The 13545-nt window shown below is 52.0% G+C and overlaps 1 protein-coding gene across 5 annotated transcripts in view; it reads left to right on the plus strand.

Moving 5' to 3' along the window:
- Positions 1-218: 218 nt before the first annotated feature.
- Positions 219-13545, plus strand: part of LOC144688588 (biogenesis of lysosome-related organelles complex 1 subunit 4-like) — a 52465-nt gene continuing 39138 nt past the window's right edge. For 4 of the 5 annotated variants that reach the window (XR_013578445.1, XR_013578444.1, XM_078555342.1 and 1 more), the window contains exon 1: positions 219-745. Coding sequence is in view for 3 of the 5 variants with exons in the window: in XM_078555342.1 (XP_078411468.1) it covers positions 311-745 (435 nt within the window). In the remaining 2 variants the exon portion in view is untranslated. The remainder of the gene's footprint in view (positions 746-13545) is intronic. The other variant, XM_078555344.1, reaches the window with a different exon arrangement.

The raw sequence follows: 13545 nt of genomic DNA on the forward strand, positions 1-13545 counted from the left end.
GGAAAGGTGACGCTCTGCTCCCGGACTCGGTCACAGCGCCGCCTGCAGGGTGGAAGGGTGACGACGCACCGCTCCCGCACTCGGTCACAGCTCCACCTACAGGGAGGGAGGGTGACGCTACGCTCCCGGACTCGGTCACAGCGCCACCTGCAGAGTGGGAGGGTGACGCTCCGCTCCTGGACGCGGTCCTAGCGCCGCCTGCAGGATGGGAGGGTCAGTAGCGCCAAACGAGTGCGCTGACGCGCTCGTCCCGTCGCCGAGGTAACCGGCCTAGAAGCCGGGAGGCTGTTCTTCAGAAACCAACTGTTTCATGGCTGAGGAGATGGAGCTGTGTCTGCCACGAGCAGCCGGAGAGAGCGGGAGCCCGAACTCGGGGCCACTGGACAGGCCGGCCGGAGGGAGCGGGAGCCCAGACACGGGGCCAGTGGACAGGCCGGCCGGAGGGAACTCGGACTCGGGGCCAGTGGACAGGCCGGCCGGAGGGAGCTCGGACTCGGGGCCAGTGGACAGGCCGGCTGGAGGGAGCGGGAGCCCGGACTCGGGGCCAGTGGACAGGCCGGCCGGAGGGAGCGGGAGCCCGGACTCGGGGCCAGTGGACAGGCCGGCCGGAGGGAGCGGGAGCCCAGACTTGGGGCCAGTGGACAGGCCGGCAGTGGAGTGTATGGCCGGGCCGGTGCAGGGCTGGGTGATGCAGCAGGGCGCACAGGAGCTGGCGGCGGGTCTGAAAGCTGATCCCTGCCTGGAGGTAATTGCACTAAGTCAGAGACGCTTCTGGGTGGCCTGATGGATTCAACACCCAGCTTAACTCTGTAAAAGCCATAATTTCAAACATCAATACAATGGCATAGAGACAATGTTTGTGGTTTGGTGTAATTTGTGTTTAATTGCATTATAGTCAGAATAAGGTGTACAAAAATGGCTCACATCCCAATCCAATAGTTTTATCGTTTAGTTCTTGCTGGTCCGGTCCATACAGCAGTTGTTGGAAATCCTTATAGACTTAAAATGGCATTTATGTAACTCTTCTGGTGTAAAACATCTCGGGGTTGCATTGATACTGCAATTGTAGCATTATTGGGGATTTGCAATAGTGGCAATGTTTAATGGGACAACTAACAAAACTGGTCATTCAGTAACTCACGGCCGTTTGTGGGACCTTGCTGTGCACAAATTGGCTGCTACGTTACAACAGTTACCACACTTTACTGTAAATGCCCGGAAAGCCCATTGGCACGTCTTGAGGTTGAGAAAGATGCTATATTAACAACAAATACTAATAAAGCATCTTTATCATAAAATTCCCAAAAGTGCTTTCACAAGAGTTTTATGAAGCAAAATATGACACTAAACCAAGTATTACAGTTGACAACCAAAAACATCAAAGAGGTCAGTCTTAAGGTGCATCTTACAGACGGAAAGAGAGGCAGAGTGGTGAGAGGGAATTCCAGAGCTTAGGACTGACCAGCTGAAGGCACAGCCCCCAATTGTGGGGTGTTTAATTGGGAATACTCAAGAGAAAGAATTGGGTGAACACTGATATCTGTGATATCTAAAACGGTTCATGGGTTGTGGGTGTCCTTGGCTAGGCTAGCATCCTGCATTGTCCTTGAGAAAGAGGTGGTGAGCTGCCTTCTTGAACTGCTGCAGCCTGTGTTGTAAGAACACCCACAATGCTGTTAGGAAGTGAGTTCCAGGATTTTGACCCAGCAACAGTGAAGAAACAGTGATTATAGTTTCCAAGTCAGGATGGTGTTTGCCTTGGAGGGGAACTTGAAGGTGTTTGTGTCCTTCTAGGTGCTAGAGATCACAGGTTTGGAAGGTGCTGTCGAAGGAGCCTTTGTGAATTGCTGCAGCACATCTTGTAGATGGTACACATTGCTAGCACTGTGCATCAATGCTGGAGGGAGTGAATGCTGAAGGTGATGGATAGGATGCCAATCAAGAAGGTTGCTTTGTTCTGGATGGTGTTGAGCTTCTTGAGTGCTGTTGGAGAGTATTCCATCACACTTCTGACTTGTGCCTTGTAGATGGTGGACAGGCTTTGGGAAGTCAGGAGGTGAGTTACTCGCTGCAGAATTCCCAGCCTCTGACCTACTCTTATAGCCACAGTATTTATATGGCTGGTCTAGTTCAGTTTCTGGTCAATGGAGGATTCAGTGATGGTAATATTATTGAAGGTCAAGGGGAGATAGTTTGATTCTCTCATGTTGGAGATGGCCATTGCCTGGCACTTATGTGGTGCGAATGTTACTTACCACTTAGATACAAACATACGAAACAGGCTGTCAAGAAAACAGGAAATTGTAATATTTTTCATCTGGTAATATCACTGTCATATTTCTTATACACTGGAAAACAGGCTGTTGGGGGTTTGTAAATATGGTAATTGGAGTAAGAGCCAGGGTGACTGCAAGAGTCAAAAACCAACAGTAAGAAGTGGTTTTGAAATGTCAATGAACTTCAATCAGAATTTTACATAAAACAATAACAGGAGTAGTTTTGAATTGAGTTGTTTTAGCTCAAAGGGGGTACACAAGTTGTAAAAAACGTGTAAGTAAATAAGGTAAAAATAGGATGAAAGCAAAATACTGCAGGTGCTGGAAATCTGAAATAAAAACAGAAAATAGAAATATTCCACCCCTCTTAAACAGCATAATTTCCATCATATTCCTACTGCTCTTAGCTCTGAAGAAGAGTCATACAGACTTGAAACGTTAACTTTGTTTGTCTCTCCACAGATGCTGTTAGACCTGCTGAGTTTTTCTAGCATTTTCTGTTTTTATTTAAGATAACAATAGGGTTAGTTTACATTTTTTTAAACCTAAGAGGTGAAGTAAAGAAGTGTCTAATCAATTCTGAAAAGAAAGCATGTCTGACGAGACTGGTTGAGACAATAGAGAGATCAAAGGGAAGGAAGTTAAGGAAATACTGAAACCTAGGTGGGGTGAACTGCTTAGTTCTCCCAGAAGACAGCAGGATAGCTGGTCAGAACTCCCAGAAGACAGTGTGAGCAAGGTCAGACCGAGAGAACCAGGTGCTGTCAGCCTTAGAGGACACTCCAAGGCAAAAAGGCACTGTGTGGTAAAAATTACTGGAATTCTATAGATTTTAAAATCTATAAGGATAGTTGCTGAACAGAAAAGGGGATGGTTAGCTTTGAGGGTAGTTAAATTAAGATCATGCGGAGCTGCTTTAAAGTACTGTTTCTTGTGTGAAGCCATTCTTGTGTTGAAGCGTAATTGTGTTTTTTTTGGCTTTATTCTTTTAGTAAATGTTTAATATAAAATCATCACAAGCATTCGGAGACATCATTTACTGATTTCAGAACCTCCTGTCATACTATGTAAATTGCAAAAACCTTTTTGGCAGCTGTTTCAAGTTTCTTTTTGGGATACATGTTAACATCATGTTAATTATACATGATGCCCTGGCACATGAGGGCATCATGTAGGTGAGAAATAGAAGGGGAGCAAGGATAGATCCTTGGGGACACCAGATGTGATGATGTAGGAGTGGCATGAGAAACCATTGAAAATATTGCACTGGCTATGATTAGATAGATAAAAATGGAATCAGACAAGAAAAGTCCCATCCAGAATCAAAGGCTGAAGAGAAGTCTGGAAGGATGAGGAACAATAGTTTACTTATCAATGCAAGTCTTCCTTTCTCACTGAATTCCAGAGGAGAGTAGTATGAGACCCCTGGAAAAGTCAGTTTCATACAGCTGGAAAACAGGAAAAATACACAGCAGCCTAGCTGTATCTGTGGAAAGAAGCAGATGGTGTTTTTGATGTGCAGATCTTTATCAAAACAGGAAGATGTTCATATGGAAGATGGATCATATTAGTCCATCTTTTGGTCATGATAAGGAGTTTACATACCCGAACATCAACCTGTCTTTTTTTCTGCAGTATATTTACTTGCTGTTCATAGACTTGAGTTTGACAATACATGGAGTTAAAGAGTAATGGCAAATCTGGTTTAAGAAGTCCTTAGGCAGGAATCCTTTGAACTCCTTGGAAACTGTATAATCTTGTCAGGAACAAAAACAAAAATTGCTGGAAAAACTCAGCAGGTCTGACAGCATCTGTGGAGAGAAAGAGTTAATGTGTTGAGTCCAGATGACTCTTCAGAACTAAAGAAAAGTAAAAATGTGGTGAAATATATACTGTACAAGAGGGTGGGACAGGTGAAGCTGGATAGAAGGCCAGTGATAGGTGGAGGCAAAGGAGACATTGCAAAATATGTCATAAACAAAAGGTCAAAGGGGTGTTAATGGTGGTGACTCTGGCTAAAGGAGGTGCTAATGGTGACATTAAGAGTAGAAAGCAGGATGAACCAGTGACAGATGGCCCTAGTGGAGGTGTGGTGGGGGGGAGGGGATGGTGTGGGAGCAAGGAGAAAAATAGGCTAAAAGGTGGGGGTAAAATAATGAATGGAAATTAATGTTAAAAATAATAATAGAAATAGGTGGGGAAAAATGTATGTATAAAAATGAAAAAATAAATATTTGAAAAAAGGGGATCAAAAAGGGGTGAGGATGGAGGAGAGAGTTCATAATCTGAAGTTGTTGAACTCAATGTTAAGTCCGGAAGGCTGTAAAGTGCCTAATCGGAAGATGAGGTGCTGTTCCTCCAGTTTGTGTTGAGCTTCACTGGAACATTGCAGCAGGCGAAGGACAGACATGCGGGCATGAGAGCAGGGTGGTGTGTTGAAATGGCAAGCGACAGGAAGGTCTGGGTCATGCTTGCAGACAGACCGAAGGTGTTCTGCAAAGCATTCACCCAGTCTGCGTTTGGTCTCTCCAATGTAGAGGAGACTGCATTGGGAGCAGCGAATGCATTAGACTAAATTGAGGGAAGTGCAAGCGAAGGACTGCTTCACTTGCAAGAAGGGTTTGGGCCTTTGGACTGTGAGGAGGGGGGAAATAAAGGGGCAGGTGTTGCACCTTCTGCGATTGCATGGGAAGGTGCCGTGGGAGGGGGTTGAGGTTTAGGGGGTGATGGAGGAGAGGACCAGTGTGTCCTGGAGGGCATGGTCCCTATGGAATGCCGACAGGACGGGTGAAGGGAAGATGTGTTTGGTGGTGGCATCATGCCCGAACATCAAGCCATTGTTTCCAGGACTGTCACTGACCTCATCTCCTCTGGAGATCTTCCCTCTACAGCTACTGAGCCACTCTTGGTGATGGACATTGAAGTCCCCCACCCAGAGTAAATTCTACACCCTTGCCACCCTCGGTGCTTCCTCCAAGTGATGTTCAACATGGAGGAGCACTGACTCATCAGCTGAGGGAGGGCGGTACGTGGTAATCAGCAGGAGGTTTCCTTGCCCATGTTTGACCTGATGCCATGAGACTTCATGGGGTCCGGAATTGATGTTGAGGACTCCCAGGGCAACTCCCTCCCAACTGTATACCACTGTGCTGCCACCTCTGCTGGGTCTATCCTGCCGGTGGGCAGGACATACCCAAGGATGGTGATGGTGGAGTCTGGGACATTATCTGTAAGGTATGATTCTGTGAAGATGACTATGTCAGGCTGTTGCTTGACTAGCCTGTGAGACTGCTCTCCCAATTTTGGCACTAGCCCCCAGATGTTAGTAAGGAGGACTTTGCAGGGTCGACAGGGCTGAGATTGCCGTTGTTGTTTCAGGTGCCTAGTTCAATGCCAGGTAGCCCACCTGGCTTCATTCCTTTTTTGTGACTTTTTAGCGGTTTGTTACAATTGAGTGGCTTGCTAGGCCATTTCAGATGGCATTTAAGAGTCAACCACATTGCTGTGGGTCTGGAGTCACATGTAGGCCAGACCAGGTAAGGACGACAGAATTCCTTCCCTAAAGGACATTAGTGAACCAGATGGGTTTTTACAACAATCGGCAATGGTTTCTTACAACAATCGGCAATGGTTTCATGGTCGTCATTAGACTTTTATTTCCAGATTTTTGTTGAATTCAAATTCCACCATCTGCTGTGGCGGGATTCGAACTCGGGTCCCCAGAGCATTACCCTGTGTCTTTGGATTACTAGTCCAGATGTCCAGTACTAATGTACTGATTGTACTAATGTACTAATGCCCAGTACTAATATACTGATTTCAGACTTGTAGCTACAGTATAATTCACTATCCAAGTGCTGCACAATGGAAGAAGGTGGGCACTGAGCAGGGGATAAGGAATTTAAGGGAGGAAATTGGGAAAACCCAAGCATAATTAAGTGGTAAGTATTTAGAGGTGTTTTCCAGCAAGGGGAGACAAAGCATTGGGGTACAATTACAGAAAAATCAGCTGGTGCCGATGGAAAAGTAAAAGTAATGGAACAAATAGGAATCAGAAATAGAAGTTGCTGATTTGGATATTTGGCTGGAGGATTCCCAGATAAGATAGACTGATGCAAGCCTATGGCTTTGGTTGCTTGGGCACTAGGGCTAACTGAGGTGTACGAGGACTCAGGTGACTGAGTTATGGGTTAGCTGCAGTTAATGGCAGTAGAGTGGTCACTGAAAAGACCAATTGAGAAATCTGTTGAAGTGATGAAGGCACAAATGAAAGGGCAGAGGAGGTGAAGTATGTTAATTGGCATATGTTTCAAAGGTAGAGAAAGCCAATCTTAGTCATGAGCGAAGCTTGAGATCAAACAGAGCTTTAAGATGAAGGGTTTATCTTATGAAGAAAGGTGGAACAGGTTAGGCCAATATCCTTTGGAGTTTAGAAGAATGAGAGGTGACCTTATTGAAACAATTAAGATCCTGAGGGGTCTTGACAGGGTGGATGCTGAGAGGATGTTTCCCCTTGTAGGAGAGATTAGAATTAGGGACACAGTTTAAGAATGGGGTCTCCCTTTTAAGACGGAGGTGAGGAGAAATGTTTTCTCTGAAGGCCGTTAGTCTGTGGAATTCTCTTCTCCAGAAAGCAGTGGAGGCTGGGTCATTGAATTTATCCAAGGCAGAGTTAGACACATTTTTGATAGTCAAGGGTTATGGGGACAGACAGGAAAGTGGAGTTGAAGCCACAACTCAATCAACCATGATCCTGTTGAAAGGCAGAGCAGGTTTGAAGGGTCAAATGGCCTATTCCTGCTCCTATGTTCCTATGTAAGAATGCGCAATACCTGGGCTAAGCCTTAGCAAATGGCCACAAAAGTTGGAAGCTGGTTCTGGCAAGAACTGAGCTAATGGCTTCAGTTTTGCTAATGTTGAGCTATAGTATCAAAATCCTGCAACTGGCGCAACTGGAAATCTGAACCAGTTTAAATACATCATAAACCAAAAACTCAAACTGTATTTCTATTTCTTACTAAAATTATTTCATTTAGCATCCAATTAATTGTATAAAAATGTTGCTGATTCATTTTATTGCTGCACAATATGAAAGTTGAAAAATATAATGGTTTGAAAGTAAGTGTAGATCAGATGCAGAATTCAAAACCCTGAAATAAGCTTTTAAAGTTCAAGATTGTTGCTTGCTTTTGAAATAACCATTCCATTAAAAAATGTTCTTTGTAAAATGGATATGTAGATTTACTGTGTTATAGCATGCAGCCCCCTTGTCTGGAACACAAAGCACAATAAAACATTATAACAGTAAAAATCCTGGAACTTCCTCCCTATCAGCACTATGCGTGTACCTACACCAGATGGACTGCAGCGGTTCAAGAAGGCAGCTCACCACCATCTTCTCAAGGGCAATTAGGGATGGGCAATAAATGCTAGCCTAGCCAATGATGCCCACATCCCATGAATGATTCTTTTTTTAATTGTGCAAAAAGTGTTTGAAAACATGACCTACAAGTTGCCATAGCCATTATAACCTGTTAACTGTATTGCCTACAGTAAGGGATAAAAATGAAGTATGCAGTGATATAACATTATAGCATTATCATTTAACAGGGACCAAAGCCAGTTATCAGCACAGCATTCCTCCATGGTGCCCCTGTACCATAAAGTCTGATTCCTGTAGAGGAGTCAATTTGACAATTTTGAGTGTCTGATTTGGATGCAACAACTGGTGTCTCTGATTTGAGCCTTTGGAAGTCTCTTTAACCTAGCCCCTTGAGGCTCAGATTCCCATGCATTAGCTGCCTATCTATGTACTTCAGGTATGGTGACATTCCTCATTCTGCTACCCAAGACCTTCGGATTTTTTATGACTTCCTGACTGCAATTCCAAAAGGCTTATCAACTGCTGTAAGTCATGCTTGAAGATTGTTAGGTTTTAGGTATAAATAGGGACACAGTGTCGAGACATTTTATCTAGAGTCAGCATAGGGAAAACATTATTATCTGAATTATTTTAATCTGATTTACTTCCCTATTTTAGAATATATACACTGAGATGCAGATTTTACATTTTACAATAATTATATAACATTGTAAAAATACAATTGATGTCATGAACAATCATTGATTATAACCAGCACATAGTAATGGGTGTAAAAGTCTATAGTTCAAAAAACCCTAATTTGTGCAAGAAACTGTAGTCCAGATTCTTATTCCACTAGGAATTACTGAATAATAAATACAGGTAAGTGAAAGCACATAACTTTCACACCAATTAATTTTTCATTTCAATTTGAAATTCAATATCGATTTCTTTTTCTGTGTGCAAAAGCACAGGAGTTGCAGATGTTTGTTACATGCAGCTGCATGTTTAAGAGTTCTTTGTAAAATGAAACAGTTTTTCTACAGATTGTGCATTTATGGGTAGAGGTTGCTGCGTATGTAAGTGCAGAAAGGTTGGCTGTCTAGGTGTCACTTTAATTCAGAAAAATCTGGATTTGTTAAGTCTGTCTACACCCTCTTCCGCAAATCTGACACCAGGTTGTTTATTAACCAGACGTGAGGTTAATTAGCCTACCTTTTCCCAACCCCCTTCCCATCCCCCAGCCACCATTTTGGGCAAGTCAGTAAGAGTACTTTTGAGTTTAAATGTCATTTTGATTTGTACCAACTGTTTATTCAAATGGTAATTTTGGCACTTTCGAAGTAAAATAATTGTTATTTAAGAAAATCCTTTAGAAACAAACATGATGCATTTCTAAAACCTTTTGTGTGCAGCAGTGTAGTGCTCTGTTACACTTGTGTGCAGCATCATCAAATTGTGGTATCTGGGTCTAACATTTCTCCCCACGTGGCTAAATTTCTGATATTTGTTGTGTTTCTGTGGGGAAGAGGTTAGGACGTTCTCAGAATGATGGATTTTAATGGGATCTTTTCCAGGGCATGGTTGCATCTCCCACTTCTCATTTCACTGCAAAATTGATGAAGTCCTTGGACTGGATAGACGTCTCATCATTAGCTGATGTGTGACACAGATCTAATTATCGAAAGGGGAATAAGATTTAATAGCGGCTTGTTAATACATTTTTGACCTTTTTATGAGGTTATCATAGACAGTTAATTCTTTAGCTTATTAAAAAAATGAAGTAGAATTTGCTAGTTGCATGCTATGTCTTTGATCCAGAACTGAGGTAAAATTTAGTGGAATCTGCCAAACCGGGAGGGGAATGGGAGGGATGGAGGATGCTGGGGAGAATCAGGTGGAAGTACCTGCAACAGGAAAACTGACCTCAGTTAAGTCGGGGGTGCGAATCCCACAGGATGCCAATTAGGATCACTGATAAGCCACTTGACACCAATTATCTCTGAGCCTACTGGAATTTAGTGGTGGCTCAGGAATTTAACAGAGCTTGCACGGGTCTCCTGTGGTGCCTCAAGGCTGCCCAACCAACTTTGTTGGATTTGCCTGTGGGAGGTATTCGATGACAGGCACTCGGTGCCCCATCGAGGGACCCGGCATTGAGAAGGGGGGTGTGCTGAAAAACCCACGCCTTGCCTCCAACGCCCCTTTTCCTCCATCGCCTCCAACACCCCTTTCCCCGCTCTCCCGTTCTCCAGCAACCCCCTTTCTGACCCTGCTCTCCACCGATCCCCTCATGCAGCCACCTGCCTCTCTACTGACTCATTTACCCCACCGCCCTGCTCTCTGCCGACTCCCTTACCCTCCCGCTCTGCTCTCTACCGACTCCCTTACCTTCACGCCCTGCTCTCTACCGACTCCCTTACCCTCCCACTCTGCTCTCTACCGACTCCCTTACCCTCCCGCCCTGCTCTCTACCGACACCCTTACACTCCCGCTCTGCTCTCTACCGACTCCCTTACCCTCCCGCCCTGCTCTCTACCGACACCCTTACACTCCCGCTCTGCTCTCCCCTGACCCCCGCCCTGCTCTCCCCTGACCCCCGCCCTGCTCTCCCTGACCCCCGCCCTGCTCTCCCCTGACCCCCGCCCTGCTCTCCCCTGACCCCCGCCCTGCTCTCCCCTGACCCCCGCCCTGCTCTCCCTGACCCCCGCCCTGCTCTCCCCTGACCCCCGCCCTGCTCTCCCCTGACCCCCGCCCTGCTCTCCCCCTGACCCCCGCCCTGCTCTCCCCTGACCCCCGCCCTGCTCTCCCTGACCCCCGCCCTGCTCTCCCCTGACCCCCGCCCTGCTCTCCCCTGACCCCCGCCCTGCTCTCCCCTGACCCCCGCCCTGCTCTCCCCTGACCCCCGCCCTGCTCTCCCCTGACCCCCGCCCTGCTCTCCCCTGACCCCCGCCCTGCTCTCCCCTGACCCCCGCCCTGCTCTCCCTGACCCCCGCCCTGCTCTCCCCTGACCCCCGCCCTGCTCTCCCCTGACCCCCGCCCTGCTCTCCCTGACCCCCGCCCTGCTCTCCCCTGACCCCCCGCCCTGCTCTCCCCTGACCCCCGCCCTGCTCTCCCCTGACCCCCGCCCTGCTCTCCCCTGACCCCCGCCCTGCTCTCCCCTGACCCCGCCCTGCTCTCCCCTGACCCCCGCCCTGCTCTCCCCTGACCCCCGCCTGCTCTCCCCTGACCCCCGCCCTGCTCTCCCCTGACCCCCGCCCTGCTCTCCCCTGACCCCCGCCCTGCTCTCCCTGACCCCCGCCCTGCTCTCCCCTGACCCCCGCCCTGCTCTCCCCTGACCCCCGCCCTGCTCTCCCCTGACCCCCGCCCCTTCCCCTCCCCCTCTCCCTCCCCCCGCCCCTTCCCCTCCCCCTCTCCCTCCCCCCGCCCCTTCCCCTCCCCCTCTCCCTCCCCCAGCCCCTCCCCCTCCCCCAGCCCCTCCCCCTCCCCCTACTATTCCTCCTCGCCGGTTCTCCCCTGACCCCCCGCCCTGCTCTCCCCTGACCCCCGCCCTGCTCTCCCCTGACCCCCGCCCTGCTCTCCCCTGACCCCCGCCCTGCTCTCCCCTGACCCCCCCATCACAGCCCCCTTCAGCCACCCCCGATCCCCAGCCCCCTTCAGCCACCCCCGATCCCCCAGCCCCCTTCAGCCCACCCCCGATCCCCAGCCCCCTTCAGCCACCCCCGATCCCCAGCCCCCTTCAGCCACCCCCGATCCCCCAGCCCCCTTCAGCCACCCCGATCCCCCAGCCCCCTTCAGCCACCCCCGATCCCCCAGCCCCCTTCAGCCACCCCCGATCCCCCAGCCCCCTCAGCCACCCCCGATCCCCAGCCCCTCAGCCACCCCCCCCCCAGCCCCCTTCAGCCACCCCCCGATCCCCCAGCCCCCTTCAGCCACCCCCTGATCCCCCACCCGCTTCCCCCCAACCCCCTCTTCCCCCCAACCCCCCTCTTCCCCCCAACCCCCTCTTCCCCCCAACCCCCCTCTTCCCCCCAACCCCCCTCTTCCCCCCAACCCCCTCTTCCCCCCAACCCCCCTCTTCCCCCCAACCCCCCTCTTCCCCCCAACCCCCCGCCCCTTCCCCTCCCCCTCTCCCTCCCCCCGCCCCTTCCCCATCACCTCCCCAGCCCTTCCCCTCCCCCTCCCCCAGCCCCTCCCCTGCCCCCAGCCCCTCCCCCTCCCCCAGCCCCCTCCCCCAGCCCCTCCCCCTCCCCCTACTATTCCTCCTCGCCGGGTTCTCCCCTGTTCCCCCTCCCATCCCTCACCGCCTCTCCTTTCCCCCCGCCCTCTCCTTTCCCCCCGCCCTCTCCTTTCCCCCCCGCCCTCTCCTTTCCCCCCCGCCCTCTCCTTTCCCCCCGCCCTCTCCTTTCCCCCCGCCCTCTCCTTTCCCCCCCGCCCTCTCCTTTCCCCCGCCCTCTCCTTTCCCCCCCGCCCTCTCCTTTCCCCCCGCCCTCTCCTTTCCCCCCGCCCTCTCCTTTCCCCCCGCCCTCTCCTTTCCCCCCCGCCCTCTCCTTTCCCCCCGCCCTCTCCTTTCCCCCCCGCCCTCTCCTTTCCCCCCCGCCCTCTCCTTTCCCCCCCGCCCTCTCCTTTCCCCCCGCCCTCTCCTTTCCCCCCGCCCTCTCCTTTCCCCCCGCCCCCTCCTTTCCCCCCGCCCTCTCCTTCCCCCCGCCCTCTCCTTTCCCCCCGCCCTCTCCTTCCCCCCGCCCTCTCCTTTCCCCCCGCCCCCTCCCTTCCCCCCGCCCTCTCCTTTCCCCCCGCCCTCTCCTTTCCCCCCGCCCCCTCCCTTCCCCCCGCCCCCTCCCTTCCCCCGCCCCCTCCCCTTCCCCCGCCCCCTCCCTTCCCCCCGCCCCCTCCCTTCCCCCCGCCCCCTCCCTTCCCCCGCCCCCTCCCTTCCCCCCGCCCCCTCCCTTCCCCCCCGACCTCTCCCTTCCCCCCCGCCCTCTCCCTTCCCCCCGCCCTCTCCCTTCCCCCCCGCCCTCTCCCTTCCCCCCCGCCCTCTCCCAACCCCACTCGCCCTCCCCCCTTTCGTCCCTCCCCCCCTTTCGTCCCACCCCCCTTTTCGTCCCTCCCCCCCTTTTGTCCCTCCCCCCTTTTTGTCCCTCCCCCCCTTTCGACCCTCCCCCCCCTTTCGACCCTCCCCCCCCCTTTCGTCCCTCCCCCCCCTTTCGTCCCTCCCCCCCCTTTCGTCCCTCCCCCCCTTTCGTCCCTCCCCCCCCTTCGTCCCTCCCCCCCTTTCGTCCCTCCCCCCCCTTTCGTCCCTCCCCCCCCTTCGTCCCTCCCCCCCCTTTCGTCCCTCCCCCCCTTTTCGTCCCTCCCCCCACTTTCGTCCCTACCCCCCCTTTCGTCCCTCCCCCCCCCTTTCGTCCCTCCCCCCCTTTCGTCCCTCCCCCCCCCCCCCTTCGTCCCTCCCCCTCCTTTCGTCCCTCCCCCCCCTTTCGTCCCTCCCCCCCCTTTCGTCCCTCCCCCCCCTTTCGTCCCTCCCCCCCTCCTTTCGTCCCTCCCCCCTCCTTTCGTCCCTCCCCCTCCTTTCGTCCCTCCACCTCCTTTCGTCCTCCACCCCGCCCCACCCCCAGATCCCCTGCACCCCACACCACCCTTCTTGCCCCTGACCGTCCCCATCTCCCTCGCCTCCGACCGTCCCCTCCCCCTCGCCCCCGACCGTCCCCTCCCCCTCGCCCTCGACCGTCCTCGCCCCCGACCGTCCCATCACCCTCGCCCCAGACCGGCCCCTCCTCCTCGCCCCCTACCATCCCATCACCCGCGCCCCCGACCTTCCCCTCCCCCTCGCCCCCGACCTTCCCATCCCCCTCGCCCCCGGCCTTCCCATCCCCCTCGCCCCTGACCTTCCATCCCTCTGCCCCGCCCTCC

This window comes from Cetorhinus maximus, chromosome 13 (assembly GCF_964194155.1).
Source record: "Cetorhinus maximus chromosome 13, sCetMax3.hap1.1, whole genome shotgun sequence".
Classification (NCBI taxonomy): Eukaryota; Metazoa; Chordata; class Chondrichthyes; order Lamniformes; family Cetorhinidae; genus Cetorhinus; species Cetorhinus maximus.